Raw genomic sequence first — 21,081 nt, 5'->3', positions numbered from 1 at the left:
AGCCGCTTGCCGGTTTCGATCCGGAGCGTTGAAGCTCGCAGGGCCTCGTCCGCAAAGAGGCCTCTGCGATCCCACAAGCAGCAGCACCGCGTTATCCTGAGGGCCTCAAACCAGGCCGAGGCGGGGAGGGAGCAGGCGGCCCGCAGCGCCGCGCAGCGGGGGCGAGGCTGGGCGAGCGGAGGGGCCCGGGCGGCGGGCGCCCAAGGGGCGTCGCGGTCAGCGCGGCGGGGCTGAAGCGGCCGAAGCGGGGCCGCCCCAAGCACAGGCGCGAAAATAAGGACGTGCCTGCAGGGCTGCACTGTGGGGAAGCCCCGGTGCTCTTTGTGGGAAACCAGCCGTCTCGGGCACGTGCTGATTAACGGCGTCATTAATGACCTGGGTGGCAGGACAGAGTGCACCCTCGAGTCTGCTGATGATACCAAGCTGGCAGGAGCGGCTGATACCCCAGAGGGTTGTGCTGCCACTCAGAGGGACCTGGACAGGCTGGAGAGCTGGACTGACGGGAGCTTCGTGGAGTTCAGCAACAGGAAGTGCCCTGTCCTGCCCCGGGAAGGAGTAGCCCCAGGCACCAGGGGCTGACAGGCTGGGAAGCAGCTCTGCGGAGCAGGACCTGGGCATCCTGGTGGACAAGTTGACCATGAGCCAGCAACACACCGCCACAGCAAAGAAGGCCAACAGCCTCCTGGGCTGCATTGGGCAGAGCGTTGCCACGGGTCGAGGGAGGTGATCATTCTCCTCTACTCGGCCCTGGTGAGGCCACACCTGCAGTGCTGGGTCCAGTCCTGGGCTCCCCAGTAGAAGAGAGCATAGACATACTGGAACGAGTCCAGTGAAGAGCCACAAAGATGTTTAAGGGTCTGGAGCATCTCTCATATAAGCAGAGGCTGAGTGAGTTGGGCCTGTTTGGGCCTGGAGAAGAGAAGGCTCAGGGAGGATCTCACCAGTGTGTATAAATATCTGAYGGGAGGGTGTAAAGAAGGTGGAGACAGACTCCTCTCAGCAGTGCCCAGTGACAGGACAAGAGAAACTGGGCACAAATTAAACACAGGAAATTCTGCCTGAGCATAAGAAAACACCTATTTACTGTGAGGGTGGTCAAATACTAGATAGAACAGGTTGCCTAGAGTGGCTGTGGAGTCTCTGTGCTTGGAGATATTCAAAATCCATCTGGACACGGCCCTGGGCAATCTGCTCTAGCTGATCTTGCTTGAGCGGGGGTCTTGGATTAACTCTTTCCAGAGGACCCTTTCAACCCCAAATATTCTGTGATTTTGTGATTCTTGTCAATGCCTGTGTTATGTCTAGTAGGCGTTTGTAGGAATGAAAACCTCGCATTGGCTTTCAGTTGCGTTTGGAAATAGCATTTTGTTCCTATAGAACTGTCGTTTTTTTTCATTCACCTCTTGTCAGTTGCTGAATTAATCTTAATCACTTCATGAGAAATATTCCATATGTCAAACAAAGACTACCTGGAGTAATATTTTTATAATCAGCTTTCATTTTTCTTCCTGTTGATCTTGTTTTGCATTAAGTTCTTATTACTTGGAAATACTTATGTCGGCTATGGTCCATCCAGCCATAAATCATCTCTGCCAACTTTAGCTGAGTGGTTTCTGAAAATATGAAAGCCTGAGAGGCTTTGCAGAAAATACGTACTGTTGCTGCTGCTAGTAAATAGTACAGTGGGGAAAAGAAACCCTGAAAGACAAATCTAAAAGATATGATGATAAATCTCAAGCCTATCATTGTGTTGTTTATTCAGGATGTCTTGCCATCAAACTGAAAATGTCATAAAGAAAATTGTTTGTGAAATAGGCCAAGAATGTGCCAGCAAGGGACAAACTGTTTCTGAAACCTTGGTAGCTTTCATGGTAAGAATAAATTAAATATATTAGGGTTTTTTTATTCATTCACCTGATTTTTTTTTTCTAATAATGTTCAAATTCTTTTATGGTCAATAAAATATTAACAAATAAATATATTTTAATAACAGAGCATATGGATCAGAATTTTCAAACCTGGGTGCTTTTAGCTTGGCAGTTCAAACCTGTTTCTAAGACTTTCATGGTATAAAGACTTAATTTTATGCAGTGTGAATAGTTCCCCTGAAGTCGATGACACTATTCAGAATGAATGATGTGAAGCAAGGACGTAAATCATTCTTTTGGTGTTAAAGATCAATAAACTTCAAATGTCAAGTTCATGTCACAGTGCCAAAGCTGGAATGGCTGCAGCTGAGGCTTTCGGAAGTGACTTGAACTTTGAAATATCTCAGTTTCTGATTGCCCGAGTTGAGAAGTTTTAAAGGGACATTCATTGATATTCAGTATGGAGTCTTAAAAACCTAAGAAAATATCTCATTCTTCAGAATGAGGTCCTGAGTCCTTGGAATTCTTTAATTTCAGAATGAGAGTTCTCTCTCAATTTTCTTCTATAGGCTGATAAAACATTTTGGGTTTTTTGTTTGTTTGTTTTGTTTTTGAAAACAAATCAATCTCAATGTTGTCCTTGGTAGACAACTTTATGTATGCTAAAAACATTATACACACAGCAGCATTGCAAAATATAGCCTAAATGCACCTGCAAAACTTTGTGTGTAGAAAGATGGAGCTTCTTTCTTTTGGATGTCATAAGAACAGAATTGATAAGCTCCTGATAAGCTTTTATAAGAGCGTAAATGATTCGCAGCAGTATTGTTAGTCTTTTTTTTTTCGTAGATGAAGAGGACACTGTGCCTTTAAAAAATACACGAGGCTCAAAAGCAGTATTAATTAAGCATGAAAAAATCTTATGAATGAAAAACTTTCTCATGTGGCTGGCAAAATACCCCCAAGCAGGCAAATATGCAAAAACACTATGAAATTTTTATCTAAATTGTATTTTTTATATGTGCATGTATAGTTGTGCATATAACACCAATCTAGAAGTGTGTAAACAGGCGTGATGGATTTTTATAAAATTTTACTTAGAAAAACATTTTTCCAGGAAACTTTTAAAGGAGCTGTATTTGAATATTTCTGTGCAGTGTTTGCATCCCACGTAGTTAGATTTTTTTTTTCTACTTATGTTGGAGAACTGAAATTGAAACTGGCAACACATGAAATGCAGTAACTTTGTCTCATTATCGAAGATTGACATGGAAAAAAGAATAGTAAAGATAATATTTGCTTTTAAATTTTTAATCAARTAATTATTTGCACAACTGAATAATCTGAAGTAATATTAGTAATCTTCCAGATGGGAAAATTTGTAACTTTCCACTATTTCTTTTAAACCATAGCTCTGTCACAGTTCCTTTTGTTCAATAAATGTAGAAAGAAATTCTTATGCATTGCACTCTCCAGCTGTTGGTCCCAGTCATTGTAAACCATTGTTCCTACAAACCTATTAACTCCATCAGAAAGTATCATGAATATGTGTCACTCTGGATTGCAGTAAAGGAGAGTGATTACAGGGACATTGAGCTGTTTATAATTCACAAGGGTAACTGAAGTAAAAATGGGAGGAATTGGTTTCAATTGTTTCTTTTTAAGCTAAAGAAATATTGTCTGCCTCTGAGATTTTTTAGGAAGATAAAAGGTTAGTCCGAGAGTGTATCTGTTGAGATATAAATTAATAGCTTTCTTTTGGCAATCTCCAGGTGAAAGCTGTTGTTCTAGATCCAAGAAATGACTTTAATGTGGATCGAATCCTTACAAAACAAGATGTGCAAAATCTTATCCAGGTAATTCCGGCATGATGTTGAATTCCCTGTCAGTACTCAGCTAAGACTATAGCATTATTTGCTACTTGTTCCTGAAACTAAAATGCCATTTTAGTTTGATATGTAAATTTTCAAACCTCTAATGATATTTATTCTCATGGTTCTGTAGCTGAAGACTGGACTATGTGTTCCCTCATGTTAATAATACCTTACACTTTGTAGTATTCACTGTGTGTTGGGAGAATGGACGGAAGGGGGCTTTCTTACTGTTGTGAAACCTGTAGCATAGTCATTGACAGTTCGGAAATTTCTCCAGTGATTTGAAATAATTCGTTTATTCTGTCTCTCTTCTTAGCTCTGTGTTACTAGACTGCTTGACACAACAAACCCATCCCTGGACACAATTAAGATGCAAGTCTTCTTTGATATGAATTATGCAAACCGAGGTAATTTCAATACAAATAAACTATTTAACAGAAGAAATTGACTCTGAGTTTAGCATTTAATATATTTCTGTAGGGATAATAATGACTCCTGTTAAATGACTGCTGGCAGTAAAGCAAAATAAAAATCCCTGGATAGGTGTACTGCATGGAAGTATGGTATTTCAGTGTGGATATAGGAGGGAAAAAATGTGCATTAGATTTGAGGGTACACTCATCCAGTCTGAGAGATTTACTGAATGGAAGGTGTTAGATTCCTTGAGATCAGTTATGCTTTCAGTTGCACTGGCTTGCTGTGTCCAGCTGAGCCACCCAGCACTGCCCCAGTGTATCTGAAAGAGAACCACTACCCAGAAGTGCACAAATGTATCTGAAAGAGAATTTGATGTTTTATCAGTTTCCATAATTGAGAGATATGAGCAGTCTTGAACAATCAGTTATTGTTTTAAAAAGATTGAATTTATCTGATTCAGAGATTTTAGTAAATGAGAGTGTTTAAAACCTCATGAATTAATCACATATTACATATTGTCAAAGGCGAGTATGGTTTGGTCTGGCCAATGGTAACTTCACACAGTCTCAGAATGGGAATGTGGAAGTGGAAAAAAAATGGGAAAGGGAGAATGTCTCTGCTGTTACTTAACTTTAAATCTTAACAGGACAGGGAAGGCTGGGACACAAAAGACATTCAGAACAAGAGAATAAACTTTTATTTGGAGGGAGGTCATGAAAATGTTGTTTTATTATTATGGATTAAAAACAAAAACTAGCAAAACTAGTGGGCAGCTCCAAAGCCTTTTGGACTGAGCTCAGTAAGTTCAGGAAAAAATTTCTGAGACTGTGGGTAGTGTTCAGATTTGGGCATGCAACTTTAGGTGTGTGCAGATACGTGTGTGTGTGTGTGCGCGAGTGTTAGGTCCTGCTACAGTCATTGGAGTCCAGAGAGTCAGAGAGTTGCTGACTGGGCCAAATAGTTCTCTGGACTCTACTGACGTTAATTATGTTAGTTATGCTCATGTTAAACTCTACTACTGTGCATTATAATGGTCTAGTACCTTGGACATCTTGTTCACATATCTACGCTTCAGAAACCTTGCGTAGGCTGTCTGACTCTGGAAATGAATTGCACCCTCTATATATGCCATATTGCAATGAATTCACATAGCACTTACTAACAGTCCTTCTTTCCTAGCTGAATTACTGAGTGAGCAACATCGTGTTCTGGAGGGAAGGCTGGCCCCCGTGGTCAGAGATATCACAGATAGTCGTCCTYGTGCAAAAGAAGAAATGGAGAATGTGTATCGAACAATTGTGAGCTACGTGCTGCTGAGCTCTGGCCTTGGATCCCCAACAGATATTGAGGTTGTCAGGGAGGTAACAGGTCAGTAAACTCTCAGTAGTGAAATGGGGCTTTTCTTACTGAAAAATAAAATTTTACCTTCTCTTTGCTGATCTTTAGATACAGATGTGGTGAACTGTGAGGAATGGTGAGTATCCAGACTGCCACTGCCCAGCCTTGAAGTCAAAATCTACCATACGCTTTCCACAGTTACTTTCCACAGTTGTTCAGGAGAGGGTATTTTTTGTTTGTTTAATGATTTTCTTTTCTGTTCCCTCAAATTGAGGGTTTTTTTCACCTTCTGTAATCCTTCTAGCTGCCTTGCAGAGTGTATTGCCTCAGACAGAGCTGGCTACTTTCATCTCGCTCAGTAAGAAGAACAAAGAGCAACAGCTGAAAACTCTTACCATGCTCGTCACAGGAATTCGGTTGTACAACAAGGAACGTGGGAAGGGAGGAAACAGTATTGATGAYTGTAAGTATACAACGGTACTTTGGTTATGAATTCCCAATTAATTCTTCCTGGCCTTCTTTACTAGTGTAGTTCCAATGATATCCCATCTCTCTAGCTAAACAGCTTCGAATCTGAAGAAGTACATGTTTTGTATCTGAGTATAGGTTTCCAGGTAGACTCCTGTTTAGCTAAGAGTGAGCCCTAGATGGTCGATGTGGAAGGGTTGTCTGTGTTAACTTCATGCACTACTTTACCTCATAACTTGTTCCCTGATCCCTTGCCACTAAGTGAATGAAATGTGTAATGTTTGCCTTAAAAACAGTGAATTAAAATCTCAAAAGGATGCTGTCAGTCCAGTTACAATTTTCAGTGGAGTATGTGTAATGAAAAGTGATAAAAGTTGATGGGGCATTATCTGTATTCTGATGATTTAGAGAAACTTCTTCAGATTCTTACCATGTTCTCAAAAATTTTGAATCCTTTTGCTTGTTTAATAAGCAAAAGAAAAAAAAAGCCAATGGTTATCCTGAAATTTTGCAAAAGCGTTGTTCCGAGTAGGACAAAACTTTCCCATTGCTCTTATTTTTAAAGTTTTCCTTTCTCCCCCAAAAGTCAACATTAGTTCTGGTAAGTTTACAATTAATAATCAAATAAAAGGCTGTTCAGTGCAAATTTTTTTGAGAATATGCATATAGTATGGAATGTAGTTCAGTGTGGGGACTTCTTTGTAAGAAAGGTCTGCAGCTCAGTTTTAGGACAAAAACTTTTTATTTTAAAAGACCAAAGTTTCTGGAATAAAGGCTACAGCATGTCTCTCTGCTGCTGAGAAAATTGTACTTTACTGAAAAGCAAAGCACTTGCTTAGCTAGACAGTATTTTAATTAAAGTAGTGTAAGTAGGAAAATGTATACCTACCACATCCAAGAAAGAAGAAGGTGATTTTCTAGATTTTGATGATACGTTTTTCTCAACTCTTATGCAAAGTATTTTTATTTTTCTATTTTTATAATACAGGCTTTCCCACAAATGCCACCTTTCTGTGTTGTGGTTGGCTCTATTCTAAGTTCACAGGGCCTTGGTTACAGTGTGACTGGATATTCAGCTATTGTGGTTATATAATAGGTGCGATTTACAACATGTTGTGGCCTTTGTCACTGTAATATCTGTGTTTCTGTGACTGATTAAAATAGATAATATGTTTGTTGATCCTGTTACCCTTGTTAGCTTACTATATTATGGACTTCTATTGTATTGGCCTGTTTACGCGTCATTTGAATGTTTGGAAATGCATGAATATCAGGATAAAATTTAGAAATCAGAATTTTGTTGGAAGATGGCTTTGCTCATAAAACTGTATTGTAATCATTTGCTAATGAATTAAATCTTTTTTTTTTAATAAGTATCTCTCATTTATTCTGTCTAAACAGTGCCAGCCATTCTGAATGAAGCTGTTCCGTCAGCTACGCGGGCTCTTGATGAAGCTCTTAATACTTGCCATACGCTAGCCCCCTGTTACACAGCTCTGTTGGAATCAATGCATGAAGACCGTCATAGATATATGCAGCTTAGTTCTTTTAAATTAAAAGAAGCACTGTTCAATGTGCGACAATACGAAGCCTTCCTTTGCATCCTCCTGGTGAGATATCATCATGTTGTATCCTGTTTTTATTGCAGATGGGATGTATTCAAGTTACTTGTTTGTACAGGATATAAAGTGAGGGGCCTGATTCAGAAACCATTGAAATCAGATTTATCTCAGTACATGAGAACTTACATAATCTGTCATGCTGAACTTTGTAACTAACTTGCTGGTTTTGGCTACTGTCAGATAAAAGGCAAAGCAGATTGTTTGATCCATTGTGACCGTGTTTCCATTTCCTTTTTGGAGGTTTTCTTTTTTTCTGGTTTAACTTCATTAGCAAAGGATTTAAAAAGTAGGATTTTTTCTTCTTTGTGTACTGATACCTAGTCTGCTTGGACACTCTGTGATGACTGGAGAATAATAAGTTGAATTCTGTCATAAAATATCTAGTAAGAAAAGCCATATTACCTGAAACAAGAAATTAGATTTCTTAAAACCTGAAATTTGAAGAACAAAAAAGTTGAACAAGAAGACTTGTTTCTGTTAATAGCTATCCTGCAAAAATGCATGAAAGAAAATTTCTCCTTGTTCAATGTGTATATCAGCTCAATTTTGATCTAAAAACGCCCCCAACACATACTGAGTGATCAGAAGTCTTTTAGGAATACCACTTAAATTCTTGATAAAGAATTCTTATATAGAATTTATAAAGACCATTTTATTTGTCTTTTGAGAAACTGCAGGCTTTTTATTACTTTCCTCTGTATCATAAAGCTGTGAAAAATATTTCTCTTTTTATTTTTTTTTCAGTTCTCTTTATTGTAAAAGTGTGGAGGTTTTATATAAAAAATACTAATATATGTTTGAGAAAAGTGGAGCCTGGTTTTATACCTGAATACTTAAGGAATAATGTATTTAATTGAAAGTTAGGATGCATTTCATTCCTTAAAATAGTTATCTGAAAATAGTTGATTGAAGAGATCTAAATGAATATTTATTACCAAATACTTAATTTTTTTGACTGTCATAGTTCTTACCTGAAGAGTGTTCTCTTTCCAGTCTGAGGTAATTACAAGTGCTCGAGAAGTTGAAGTGATGAACATGCAGTTTGCAGCAACAATGGAGCAGTTAAAAAACACAGTTCAGAATAAGGTTTCTGTGGGTACCACAGAAGTTTTTGTAAGTATTTTGAGTGGAAAACCTATTTCTTCTTAATTACAAAAGATCAGAAAACTACTATGAAATAGTTCGTCAGTGTATTTCTGGATAGCTTGTGTTAAGAAAAAGGCTACCTTACTTTTTCTCTATTATAACAGTAATTTCAAGTGATCTTTGAAGGGGCAACTAAAATAAAGATTGGATCTCAAGGTAGAAGAAAACGGGGTGCAGAAAGGGAGAGAAGGAATTAAATGGTATTTTATTGTAAGTGTCTTGAGTCATTTGTCAGTATTTGTAGATTTACTGTCATATTTTCTTGTTTTGTATAAATACTCTCTCCTGTTTCTTGCAGAAATGGCAAGAACAAAATAATAATAGATAACAGCACATGTTTCTTTTAAAGTCCTTTCAGATAGCAATATCCTGTAATTACAGTATGACTCCTGGATAACATTTTTCTAAAGAATGTAGGTTTCTAGCTAGGGTTTTCAGTCTCTCTGGCCCTCCCAAGAGCTTCTGGACCTGTTGGCCAGCTTCAGTCAAATTTGCTGGAGATACCAAAATAATTCAGTTTCTGCAAGTTTTGTGAAAAATAAGCAACTGGACAGACATAGTTAGAGCCCTCCTAAGATGAAGTCAGCAATGGGAGTGCCACAGTTAACATGTCCCACCAGCCAGCCCTTCCAGCTGGTCGCTTTGTGTGTGCTGCCTGGCCAGTGAGCAGACAGGTAGCTCTGTACCGTCCTTACTCTGTGCTGTTTCATCCTTAGTTGATAGTTACAGGACGCGGGAGGAAGATGTGGGAGGACGAGGGAACGAGTAATGGAAACTAGAAGTATTGTAAAGGTGGGTGCCTGACAACACTGTGAAGACCTGGGGTTATTACAGTGGCACAATGCAATGGAAGTGGGACAGAAATCTGACAGAAACCACGCTTCATTAAATTTGCTTTTCATGGATGAGCTTAATTCCTTGTATCTAGCTACTGAACTAGCATGCAATTAATGCAAATTTAGGTTATATTTCATCCTTCAAAACAAATGATTAGATAGCAAAATAAAGTCTAACATGGAGTGGGGGGAGGGAGATCATGCCCCTCTACCTACTCAGAGAATTTTTTATGCTTTCCTTAAAGGCATCTGTGCTGCAAATTCATGAGTGGCACTTTGACTGAGGTACATCTCAGGCATAACCTGACACTCCAGTTTATACATGCTTGTGATTTTATAAGCCAGATCCTTCTCATTTTGGAGAACATTTTCCCCTTTGTCCAGCTGCTCAAATCAGTTCTTTCTCTTTTTCTCCATCTTTGTGGGGTTTAAGTGCCAGGTGTGCACTGTAAAATAGTCATAAAGGCACAGGAGGGAGGAGAGTGAATAGGTGAATGGGCTTCTCTCAAGGGCAGGTCAGAGAAGGAAGCCAGGTCTCTGTTCTTTGACTTGCTCTAGAGAAGTCTGTCTCTTCCCCTGGGTGACTGAAGGAGCCTGTGAAGATTCAGTTCACTAACCTGAATTTAACCTTTTTGAATACACATTTCCCTAGAAGCTGTTTGCACTTCTCTGCTTCCTTCCTAGATTTTCTTCTCTCTTCAGGTTGGCTTACTGTTTTTTCTTCTCTGCTGGCGACAGAATATGTAAGGTCATTTGATTTCRGGTCTTTTGCAGGTAGAGATTTTGCTATGACAGAACCCTTTAAATAATTCTTGTTGTCTTCAAGTAGTTGCTGAGAAGCTGCATCCTGCAGGAGTGTAGAGAAGCAGAACATTCTACAATTTAAAAATTGTAGGATAGGCCCATATTTTTAGTAAGCATTTGTTACAGGAAACATAATAGACTTTGTTCATATTCTTTTGTTTATTCTAACAAGAATAATTTTGATCTTGCTTCCTTTCCTTTAATTTCTTCCATTTTTTGTAACCATAATATTTCCACAGTGTTAGTGATACTGATGAATTCCAGGGCTAACTCAGTTGGCTGTTCTTAAAATAATGTTAACGTGCATATAATATGACATTGTTCACACGTTTCGGGTTCATTGGATCTCTTCTAAACACTCTGTGAGTTTAGCTGTAACAGGGCACATTTTCTGTCACTATTACTGAAATCAACATTTATCCTGAAAGCTCATGAGTTTTTTCTACGTGTGTGTGCACATACATGTCAGCATCACTGCTGGGAATGGCAGCTTCCAGTTTTGTCCTGAACGTTGTACCCTCTGAAGCTTGCACAACGTTATTTGGGCACGTGCCATGGCTTGGGAGTTGTGATACTAGATCAGCTGTGAAGCAGGGGAAACAAAATAATATAGCCTGATATTTTTTACATATGGGTGTGTTCTTACTTCATTTGGTAGTTAACCAGTTGCATTTTTTCTGCTTCTTACACAGAAATTTCTCTGCCCCATCTTATTCTTGTATGCCTTATTTTCAGTTAATAAACTATACTGGCAGTGAAGCTCTCAATTCAAAGTATGGCCTCGGGGTAGCCTATTCTGGAAAGACTTTGGAGTTAAATGAATACAAACAGTCGTTCTGTCTCTGGGGTTTGAACATGCATGCTGGAAGTTCACTTCGAAAGCCCAAGAATTACCCTGAATTTCTGGATGCCAAAGGCTTTGTAGATCAGGCCTGCTTCATTCATAGCTGGGAGCACAGCTGTTGAGCACAGCGTTTGGGTTATGTTACAGGCATATACAATTATGGATTCAGATCATTTTCTTTTATTTTCTAGCCTCTCTTTGTTGCACTTTCAAACCTATGGACCAGCTTTCAGAATGAGATACTGCTGCTAAGTTTCCTCACAAATATGACTAATAATCTGCAACAGTTCTTGGAAACCCAATCACAGCTTTTTCCTGAGGAAGTGCTCACATCTCTTCTTGAAGCAGTGACTGTGAAAAGTGATGAGGAAAGGATAAAAGAAACCATGGGTACTAAAAGTTATTACTTTTTATTTTTCTTCACTTTCTCAGCCCTTGCAAGGTTTTATAATTTAAATTCTATTTGAAGAAGGTGCTACACGTTCATTTTAATAACTGGAGTTTGCACAGAGGTTAATAAAATGAAGTCTTAGTAATGTATGGTTTTATTTTTTATGTAGTGTAGTTCAGGCTTTTATTTTTATATATATTTTATATATTTTTATATATATTTTATTTATATATATATTTTTATATATAAAATTAAAATGTATCTCCTTACCAGATACAAACAATACCATATAAAAATGGCAGAATGATCAGAGAAGAATATTTCTAAAATTACTTTTAAGTTTCTAAAGATGGTCTATATCTTTTTATACTTTCTGGAACTTCTAGAATTGGAGGGGTGGAGGGGAATAAAAAAGCTAATTTAATGGGGCTTTGGGTACTAGAAATATTTCTTTGTAAGATGATTTCCCTAATAACCAAGTTTTACTCTGGGATATTTGCAATGTGTGAGTGGGTGAAAACTAAACAGAATCATATTATCTTCCTCTTGTAATCCCCTGTTTCCAGAGAAAATTGATATTAAGAAAGGACCCTGAAGTTAAATGAAACTTTTTTCGGAAGGATCTCCTAAGGCACTTCAGGCCATCCTGTGAAGATAATGGGAGTCCAATCACCCTGTAACATTATTATATTTTAACATGAGATTTTTTTTACTGCCATCCTTCCTTTGTTAAACCTTTTTCCAGGAACCAGAGTAAATGTTTCTGATTTCAAGAACCAAGAATGGCTTTTTCCAGAGACTACCGCTAATTTTGATCAGTTGCTAATCCAGTACCACGGTTTCTGTGCATATGCAATAGGTGAGAAAGGCCTCATCCTTCCAGGTATGCTTTGTAGTTAGATCTTTTTCTTACTTTTTAAGTACACAAGTACCAGTGAAAATGTAAAGTAGTGATCCGAATGCTTCCTTTTGTGCCGAAGCAGGACTACTGTATTTTCATGTGTATAATTTCCACCCTGATAAACYTTTAAAAATATTTTTCTTTAAAAAATACTCAGATAAACTGCCTAAAATAGAGTGTAGGAGAGTTTCAAGAGAAAGTAGGCTCAGTCAAGAAGAAGTAGATACAAGATGCGATGATTAAATGTTTCCTTTGCTACCTGTGCATCTGTATAACCTACATGGCAGCTGAATGCAGTTTTTTTGAGTTTTGTTGTTAATGTATTTTTAACACAGAATAACATTAGTCGTTCCTTCTGTTTTGTATATCGGTGTGTTGCAAACACAACCATGTGATCCTGAATCATATGTGTTTTTAAACAGTGGCTAAAAAGTACTAAAAATCTTCTCTGAAGAGAATGCAAAATTGCATTCAGTGGTCAACTAGTCATAGGATTTTTTGGTCTGGTATAGGGTCACTTGTTTTGAAAGCAAATCCTATTCCAGCTATGCCATCCGTTCATGTTGTCTCCCTTTCCTTTATAGAACCTATCCGTATAGAATTTCTAAACCTACAGCTAGTTTTAGGGAGTTAGAAGGAAAATATTGCCATTTTTTTGGCCATATTAAAAAATATGTATTTTAATGGTAGTGTAATTTACTTGCACTTACTTAGTATTGCACATGAGAACAGCTGTCCCAGGTCAGATTGAGGGTCTCTCTAGCTCTGTGTCCCATTTCTGGCTGTGGTCAGTCATGGACACTTGAAGATCATGAGAAATCAAGCAGGAATGATCCTTCCTTAATTATATCCTTCTCTATTCTAGTAGTCAGTGGTTGTGGGATTTCCTCAGATAAATGTTGTGTCTGGACCATTATGATGAATAATCCTTGGTGGAATTTTTTCATTTATCTAATTGCTTTTTGAATCCATTTAGACTTTGCCATGGGATGTTCTTATTGTCAAGCGAATCCCACAATTATAATTATGTGTAGTATGAAGACATATTTCTTTTTGAGAAGGTTTTAAACTATGGCTTGGTAATTTTATGAAAAGCCTGGTAGATATTCTGCTGGAAAATTAATGAATAGTCATTTTGTATCAGTTCTGCATGCCATTCATGGTTTTAGAACCCTGTACCATATTCTTTTTCAGCAGTTGTCTCTTTTTCATGTTGAAGAGGCCTTTTCCTTTAGCCTCTCCTTCTATGAAAAGTTTTCCATGCCTCTGATCGCTCCTGACTCCCTTGTTTTACTTTTTCTTCTACTGTGCTGGAACAAAATGCAGTATTCCAAATGTGGCATATAGGTAGTTATAATGGCATAATGGTATTTTTTGTTTTTCTCACCCTCTGTTTGTGTCCTAATACTTACTGACATTCTTTTTGCTTTTTTCATTGCCACTGAGTAATGCAACTAAACATTTTCAAGGCACTGTCTGTGATGATTCTAGGTCTTTCCTGGGCAATAACATCTGAAGCAGAGCCTGTCAGTGTCCTTGAGCTTAGGCTGTGTTTACCTATATTTGTTATTCAGCCTTTATTGACATTTAAATCTCCTGTTATGTTATTGTCCAGCTTCTCAGTTGCTTCATCTGTTTCTTCAGATAATTTCAGCGTTATGCCCCTTGGTATAAATGGGCTGCTGAGCTGCAATCAAATATTTGTTGGAGATTGTAAGGCAAACATTTGTGGGTATGAGCAACATATATAGGAGGGAGTGTGTGTTTACTTATGCCCTTGCTATAGGAGTTCTATCTGTTGTTTTTCTTGACTCAGACATGCTGGATGTAACCTTACCAAAAGCAGTTGTGCTGGCCTGCAGAAATACATAGTTCTGTATTTAAAAGTTTACATTCAGGGATTTATTCTGATTGCAAACAGAAAAAGAACTGAAACTGACTTGAGGGAAACATGAAATCATAACTACAAGTGCTATTTCAATTTATATATTATACTGGTTCACTACATTATTTTGTTTTTTAGGAAACCCTGCTATTGGAATTTTGAAGCACAAAGACAGATGTTACGTTTTCAGTTCCAAAGAATCTGCATACATTTTTGCTCAAAATCCAGATAAATTCATTCAGCTGAATACAGAAAAGGCAAAAGAACATGCAGAACTAATTCAGCTGCTCGAGCTTCACCATCAGTTTGAATACCTTGCTCCATATGCGCAGGTAGACGTTGCCCATGCCTCTTGCTGGGTCACTGATCTGTCTGTCCTTTTTGCAACATGAAGAGAACAGATGATACCCATCTTCAGAAAAGAAGTATAATCATCTGCCTATCATACAGAATGTCTGAAAGTCCATCTCTTCAGGTCTTTAGGGTGTAGATAAGGAACATTTCCTTTTCATGTTGTTTGCACATGATCTCTGCCTGGTAGGATATGGAGAGCCAAAGGATTGTAGCAGTGATAAAAGTTTTTGTCCTTAACCTAGGAAAATTCTGTGGCTGATGTTCCTTTTCCTCATTTTGCAAAAGTAGCTTGAAGGAACTGTAAATAAATGCAACAGAAGATGATGAGCCAGATAGCATGTTAACTGGAGCTTCCGCTCAGTTCATCAGTATGTATTGGTGCAGTTGTAGTGATATCTGGGGACAGGAGTTACAGGACAGATAACAATATTAAAGAGGGCTCATTTTTAATGAATGTGACAATACTACYATGTGAAATCCAAAGCTTTGATTTGGATGCATAGGCTTTTTCTGATACATTGAGAATTCTAGCTACCTAATGATGCAAAGAATGTGGCCTTGAAGTCGCCACTGGTGAGAAAGATATGTCTTATATCCCAACCCTGGCAGAGATACAAGCTCTTCTCTTAATTAAGATTCGTGATTTTGAGCCTATTCCTGGAAATAAACTGAGATGCCTGCCTCATAAAATACATCTGCTGGTGGTGAGGTTCCTTTTTGTCAAAATCCAATGATTAAGCACTCATCCAGRATGTGGGAGGATGAAATTCAGCTCTGACCTCTGTCTAAAGGGTTTTCTGTCTGAATTTAACTGTATCAAATACTTTTTTTTTTTTTTCTGGGGAGAGTGCAGAGCAGACAAAAGCACTGTTGACTGTAAAAAACATTATTCACTTGCTATTCTCAGACTTGTTGTTCTCTCACTTGCTTTTAAAAAGTGTCACATCAATACAACATTTTACTGAAATGTCTGTATTCTTCTAATAAATGCCTTGCCTTTTTTTTTTTTTTTTTTTAACCAGGCCAGAAGTGGAGATGAATGTTTGATGAAACCAATCACAAAATGTGACAGTAGTACTCAAACTGATACTCATATCTTGCCCCCAACTATTGTGACATCCTATGAATGGAATGAATGGGAACTGAGAAGAAAAGCTATAAAACTGGTTTGTACTGTTATTACCAGATTTTCATGTGTGGGATACCAAAGTTCAAATTAAATTATTGTAAATTGTTGTTCCTTTCAACATAAATGTATTCCACACATCTAAATGTATCCAAAGATAAACACTTATAACTGGTTCAGTCTTTTTTTTTTCAGGTATTTTCTATCCTTGTTTTCAGACTTTCCTTCTCACTCTCCCAATTTTTCTATATTTTTTCTCCAAACAGTTTTTCAGAAGTCCCGCTTGTGCTGTCTATTCATTCTAAATTCTTTAGTTGCCATAAGTGATGAATCTCTTGATTAGCAGTGAATTTTAAAGCTCTCTCTCTACACCGAAATAACGTTAACAGTTTAAAGATAACGCTACATACTTTTGTTGTAGAGAAATGTTATAGTAGGGTTTGGGTCAGGCAAAACTTCATTGCACGTTGAGTGATTTATATTAATATTGTAAAATTGTAGTAAGTGGCAGATAGAATGGTTAGGAATACCTTTGGTTATGTTTGACCCTGCAGAAAGCTTTTGCAAAGCTACCTTATCCATCTTGGAAGATATCAAAGAATGAGGCCTTTATTTTTTGCATAATGAAATATTTTTAATTTTATCCAAATTCCTCATGTTTGCTAAAACCAATTCTGCTTTTTTGAAAATTTTGTCTCCCTCTTTCATGTAGAACCAGTTAGGAGAGGTGAGACAGAGAGCAATAAGGCTTACCATAGGATACAGAACCAAAAGGAAATGTTTGTTATACAATCATGGTGAAAATCTGTTAGACTGGAAACCACAGTATGTCCATATGTCACATACACAAAGGCTTTTAAAGTAACAGTAGCTTTTTAAAAAGCTGCTTTTTCGGGCTTGTTAGCATGTGCAGTTGTTAAGGTATAGCACTTGATTTTCACCATTCAATCAAAATGAACTTGATAGTGTAGGGAACAGTTAGTTACTAGTAATAGTTACTAATAATAGCTGGGCACAGAATACTGCTCTTACATTTTTGTGAACGGTACAGTTTGGAGCCTTGTGGTGTCCCCTGCAGCCTATTTCCTTTCTGCTGTTCTTTTTGCTCTTTTGCCATGAACTCTCCAACATTTTATAGGGAAAACACAACTTTGGAGTGAGAATTCTTGACAGTGTTAACTTGTTTATAAAAGCTTTTAGTAATAGTTGTTATTGAGGTATATAAATAAAAGATGATTAAGGTTACAAGATGCCTAGCTAAAAGCTGTTTGCTTCTCTAATAGTATGTGCTGTAGCATAAATAAGTGTAAGACACATGCATTCAATGATTTATCTTCAGCATAAGCAAAGGAGTATGTTTTCTAATAGTTGAGCACAAAGAGGCTACACAAGTCACTTTGTAGCTCATGAGCTTGAAATGTTTAGAGACTAAGGGTGTTTCAGTATCAGCTGTACATATGAGACATTAGTGATGCTGAGCTGACACAAAACATTCCAAGATCCATGCAGAATTATTTGTCTACACTGACTGTGCTGAATTTGTAATATAAAGGTGATAAAATATTTAAAATTAAAGTGCTTAACTAATAGAAGTAGGTTATCACCTCATCTGTAAATTGGGGAGAAAAAGACGCATTTGTGGATTTTGTTAGAGGATAAGCTCAGATGCCTGTTTTTTTTTTTTCTCTTGTTCATACTGCACCAGAAAACTTGCACTAATATGAAGCATTAAAATCTGACTTTGTTATAACATTTATTTGATGTTGGAAAGTAAAATTTTCTATTTACATCTGTTTCTCTGTCCAAGCATATAGTATTTCTTGCAATAGCATTCATTCAGTTCTTGAGAGGGATGAGCTTAATAGAGAAACAGTATTTCATGCCCAGTCTTGCTTTGATTGTCAGTAAATACCTTTCTCAGATTAAAAGGCGAAAATATCTTTCTTTACATGCCATCTTTTCTGTAAATTCATTATTACTCTTCCTGCTGAATTTTTCTTGATGACACTGTGCATAAAATTTAGCCGCAGATTAAGATACCAATATATGTCTACACATAGGAATTTCAACTTCCATTACAGTCAATAGAGAGCTAGTTAGTGGAGTCTGGAAAGTATTTTGGTTTATTCTGATATGAATGCCTGAATTTGGCCAATTTAATCACTTTCCAGCCTCCACGGACTTTGACTCCAGTCTCCACTGACTGGCCTGGACTCTAGGGACTTTCTCTCTTACATGTAAGTGCATGAACCCCACCACATGAGACTGTATTGTGTATAGTTCAATGAGAACATTATGTTAGATGTTTTGCATTCTTTTGCATCATTGCTGACGTGAAAAGCTCATTGGAAGAAGGAACATACATTTGGTGTTTTAAGTGCTGATTTTGTAATATTGACACTTCCTAAGAAGTGTTTTTGTAGTCGTATCTACAGCAGCTGCTATGATTAAACAGGGCTTTATTCTTGCAATCATAAATTACCTTACATTTTGCTCCTTGCCAAGGAGATGATGAAGAATGTCTGGAAGGGAGTCATTTTTCCCTTTTATCTGATGCTTTGTGGCACAATCTCCCAAATCATTTGACAGAAACCAGCCAAAGGCTTAATCTTCTAGTTTAGTTAGCCTCAATATTTGGGATCCTCAAACTTGTCTTAGGTTGCAGGTGCCCAAAGAGATTTATCTGCATGCTGTCACATTCAGGCTGCTTCCAGATTGATTCAAATGAATTTGAAACACTGGAAGAACTTAACATGAAAACAGAACATTTTATTCTAACAAAACAAAGTCTTCAGCATTAAAAAAATAAAAAATAAAAGAAACAGTTACCAAAGAAAAACACAAAAGCGGTAGGAGGCTGACTTAAAATTGTGCCAGCTGTATATGCTGCTGTTCACACATATTCTTTAGTTTCAAGAGTTATCAAATCACAGTTGCAAGAGTGTTTTGATGGTAGGGTGAACTGTGCCATGTTATGGATTTTGTGAAGCCCATAGATGTAAAATATGCAAATGAATAATGTATAACACTTAAGTATACACTAGGCCTAAAATGTTCAAAGAAAATTTTGCTTAATCTGATTTTTTTTTGTGTGTGTGTGTGTGTGTGTTTAGGCCAATTTGCGTCGCAAATTAACTCATGCCATGCAGACTAATCTCAGCCATATGAGAAGAGAGAACTCTACCCAAGTGTACTTGCCAAAAGATGTTGGCACCCAAACTAAGCGTGAGAACTCAAGCAATGTACCCAGACCACAGATTTTCTTGGAAGGTCTCCGAGGTGGATCATCACCTACAACTCATATGGTCAAAGTAGACTTAACAAGMGCAGTAGATGAAACCTAGCTGAAAATGAGAAAGCTAAAGAAATACAGTAAATGTATGTATAAAATTCCCAATGTGTTTCCGAATTAAAATACAGCAGATTTTACTGTGTCTGTTGATTCCAGGAGCAGGTTGTTTTATTTGTCGTATTTGTTAGGGCCTGCTGAATGGCATTAAGTGATAGTAATGATAAGCCTGAAACACCCAGATTTTAAAAAGCAGTTTAGAATCAAGGCATGTCTGAAGATTCTGACTTAAACTAACATTTTAATGGGAAGTGTGTGTTTGGGGAATTTGTATTTAATACAATGATTGTTTGCTGCAACACTATCCTTAAGAGTCACATCTTTGAATGGTACATAAAAGGTATAATGTAAGACAAATAGCTGTTAAGAGATACAAGGCCAATCCTGCAATTGCTACTGAGGCATAACTCTCATTGATGGGAAGTAAGAATAAATCCCAGGACGGTCATCCAAACATCACATCTTTACCCTTAGAGCAGCAGCATCAAGAAGGTAAAAGCAGCAAAAGGAAATCAGTCTAGGTCCTTGAGCCTGCTCATTTGTACTGTTGATAATACAGATGTCTTTCCACGGTGATATGCTTTAGAAGTATAGGCTAAGGCAGGGAGGTCTAGAGGAGGGAACGATCTTGGATGGCTCTGGCAGTCGTTTTAGATCTCTAGCAGTTTCTCTGCGCATTGGCTAAATAGTGTGCTGGTGAGCGCATTAGAAACAATAGGGACTAGACTTCAGGACACCTTTTTTAAAGTGCTGCTTTACTTGTGTTTAAAAAAAACAACAAAGCAAAACAGGAAAAGATTGTTAGTTTTATTTCATTGCGGCAGTGAAATATGCTCCAGGCCTGATGAACTCAACTGCAGCAGGTATTTCTGTTTGTGAAAAACAGAACCATTTGAGCTTTAGATGAAACATCTTTTTTCAAGGTAAGGAGTAATGAAACAAAGAAACTTCTCCCAACAGCAAACAAGTCCAAAATGTAGTTTCTGGAARATGTCTTGGTATGCATGTGTGATTGTGTCAGATGTTTTCTAACTCTCTTTTTGGTCAGGTGCAACACGATGCATCATAATTTCTTGGTTCATTGTTATACAAAATCTGTGATAATGAAGTTAGAGGATTCAAGCTGCCAGGTGTCTTTTTTGTGATGTTTTCCAGCATTCTTTACTTAACTGTCTCCAAGGTATCTGGCCTCACTTTTTAAAGATATACAGCTGGAACAAGTCTACAAGGTATTAAGAAAAAGGAGCAGGCGTGGAGCACAGAAAAAAACGTAGCTAAGTAGTGTCCTAGTATGTTTTTTCTCCTTTGTTTAAAAAAAAAATTCATTAGTAGCAGTCAGATGTGCTGCTCCTCTGTGTTTTTCAATGCTGGCACTGTTTTTTAGATTAATAAAAACATGAATGATGTTACCAGTTGCAGCTTTTTTATTCAGAAAAAATAACCTACTGCTGAGCTGCTTTTTAATGCAATACTTCATTGTTATTATCTCCATATATTTTTATCTTCATTTACTTTGAATATTTTACGTTTAAGTCCTTACTTTGAACCAACAAACAGGTATTTTAAGAATACATAACTATATTTATTTAAAAGAAAACTGATGATTGAAAATCCTTTTTATCCTGCCTATTAGTTCTTTGTTTTCCATTCTGAGAAGCTACTGTAGTACTGCAAAATACCAGGGAATACAGTTGTAATCATTTCAGTTTTAACAAGGCAGATAGATATATGTGAGTGAGTTTACTATTGGCAATGAAAAGTATGTGTGAGATTATATAACTTCCTGGATGTTTAATACAAATAAAATAGTTTGGGAAAAAAGGGAGAGATTATTTTTCAAAATGACTTTACTCATGTG

General features: G+C 37.4%; 1 protein-coding gene across 1 annotated transcript; it reads left to right on the top strand.

The window, feature by feature from the left end:
- Positions 1 to 637: 637 nt before the first annotated feature.
- Positions 638 to 19,787, top strand: CFAP206 (cilia and flagella associated protein 206). The gene is made up of 13 exons (XM_026062700.1): positions 638 to 723; positions 1,763 to 1,871; positions 3,641 to 3,724; positions 4,059 to 4,149; positions 5,339 to 5,527; positions 5,802 to 5,960; positions 7,367 to 7,575; positions 8,581 to 8,700; positions 11,409 to 11,607; positions 12,354 to 12,491; positions 14,533 to 14,726; positions 15,771 to 15,914; positions 18,988 to 19,787. Exons 1-13 carry the CDS (start codon positions 638 to 640, stop codon positions 19,216 to 19,218), a joined length of 1,953 nt encoding a protein of 650 aa, XP_025918485.1. The 3' UTR covers positions 19,219 to 19,787.
- Positions 19,788 to 21,081: the final 1,294 nt, after the last annotated feature.

Source organism: Apteryx rowi, unplaced genomic scaffold, assembly GCF_003343035.1.
Source record: "Apteryx rowi isolate R43461 unplaced genomic scaffold, aptRow1 scaffold_191, whole genome shotgun sequence".
In the NCBI taxonomy this organism is placed as follows: Eukaryota; Metazoa; Chordata; class Aves; order Apterygiformes; family Apterygidae; genus Apteryx; species Apteryx rowi.
This window is presented reverse-complemented; position numbering and strand designations above follow the sequence as displayed.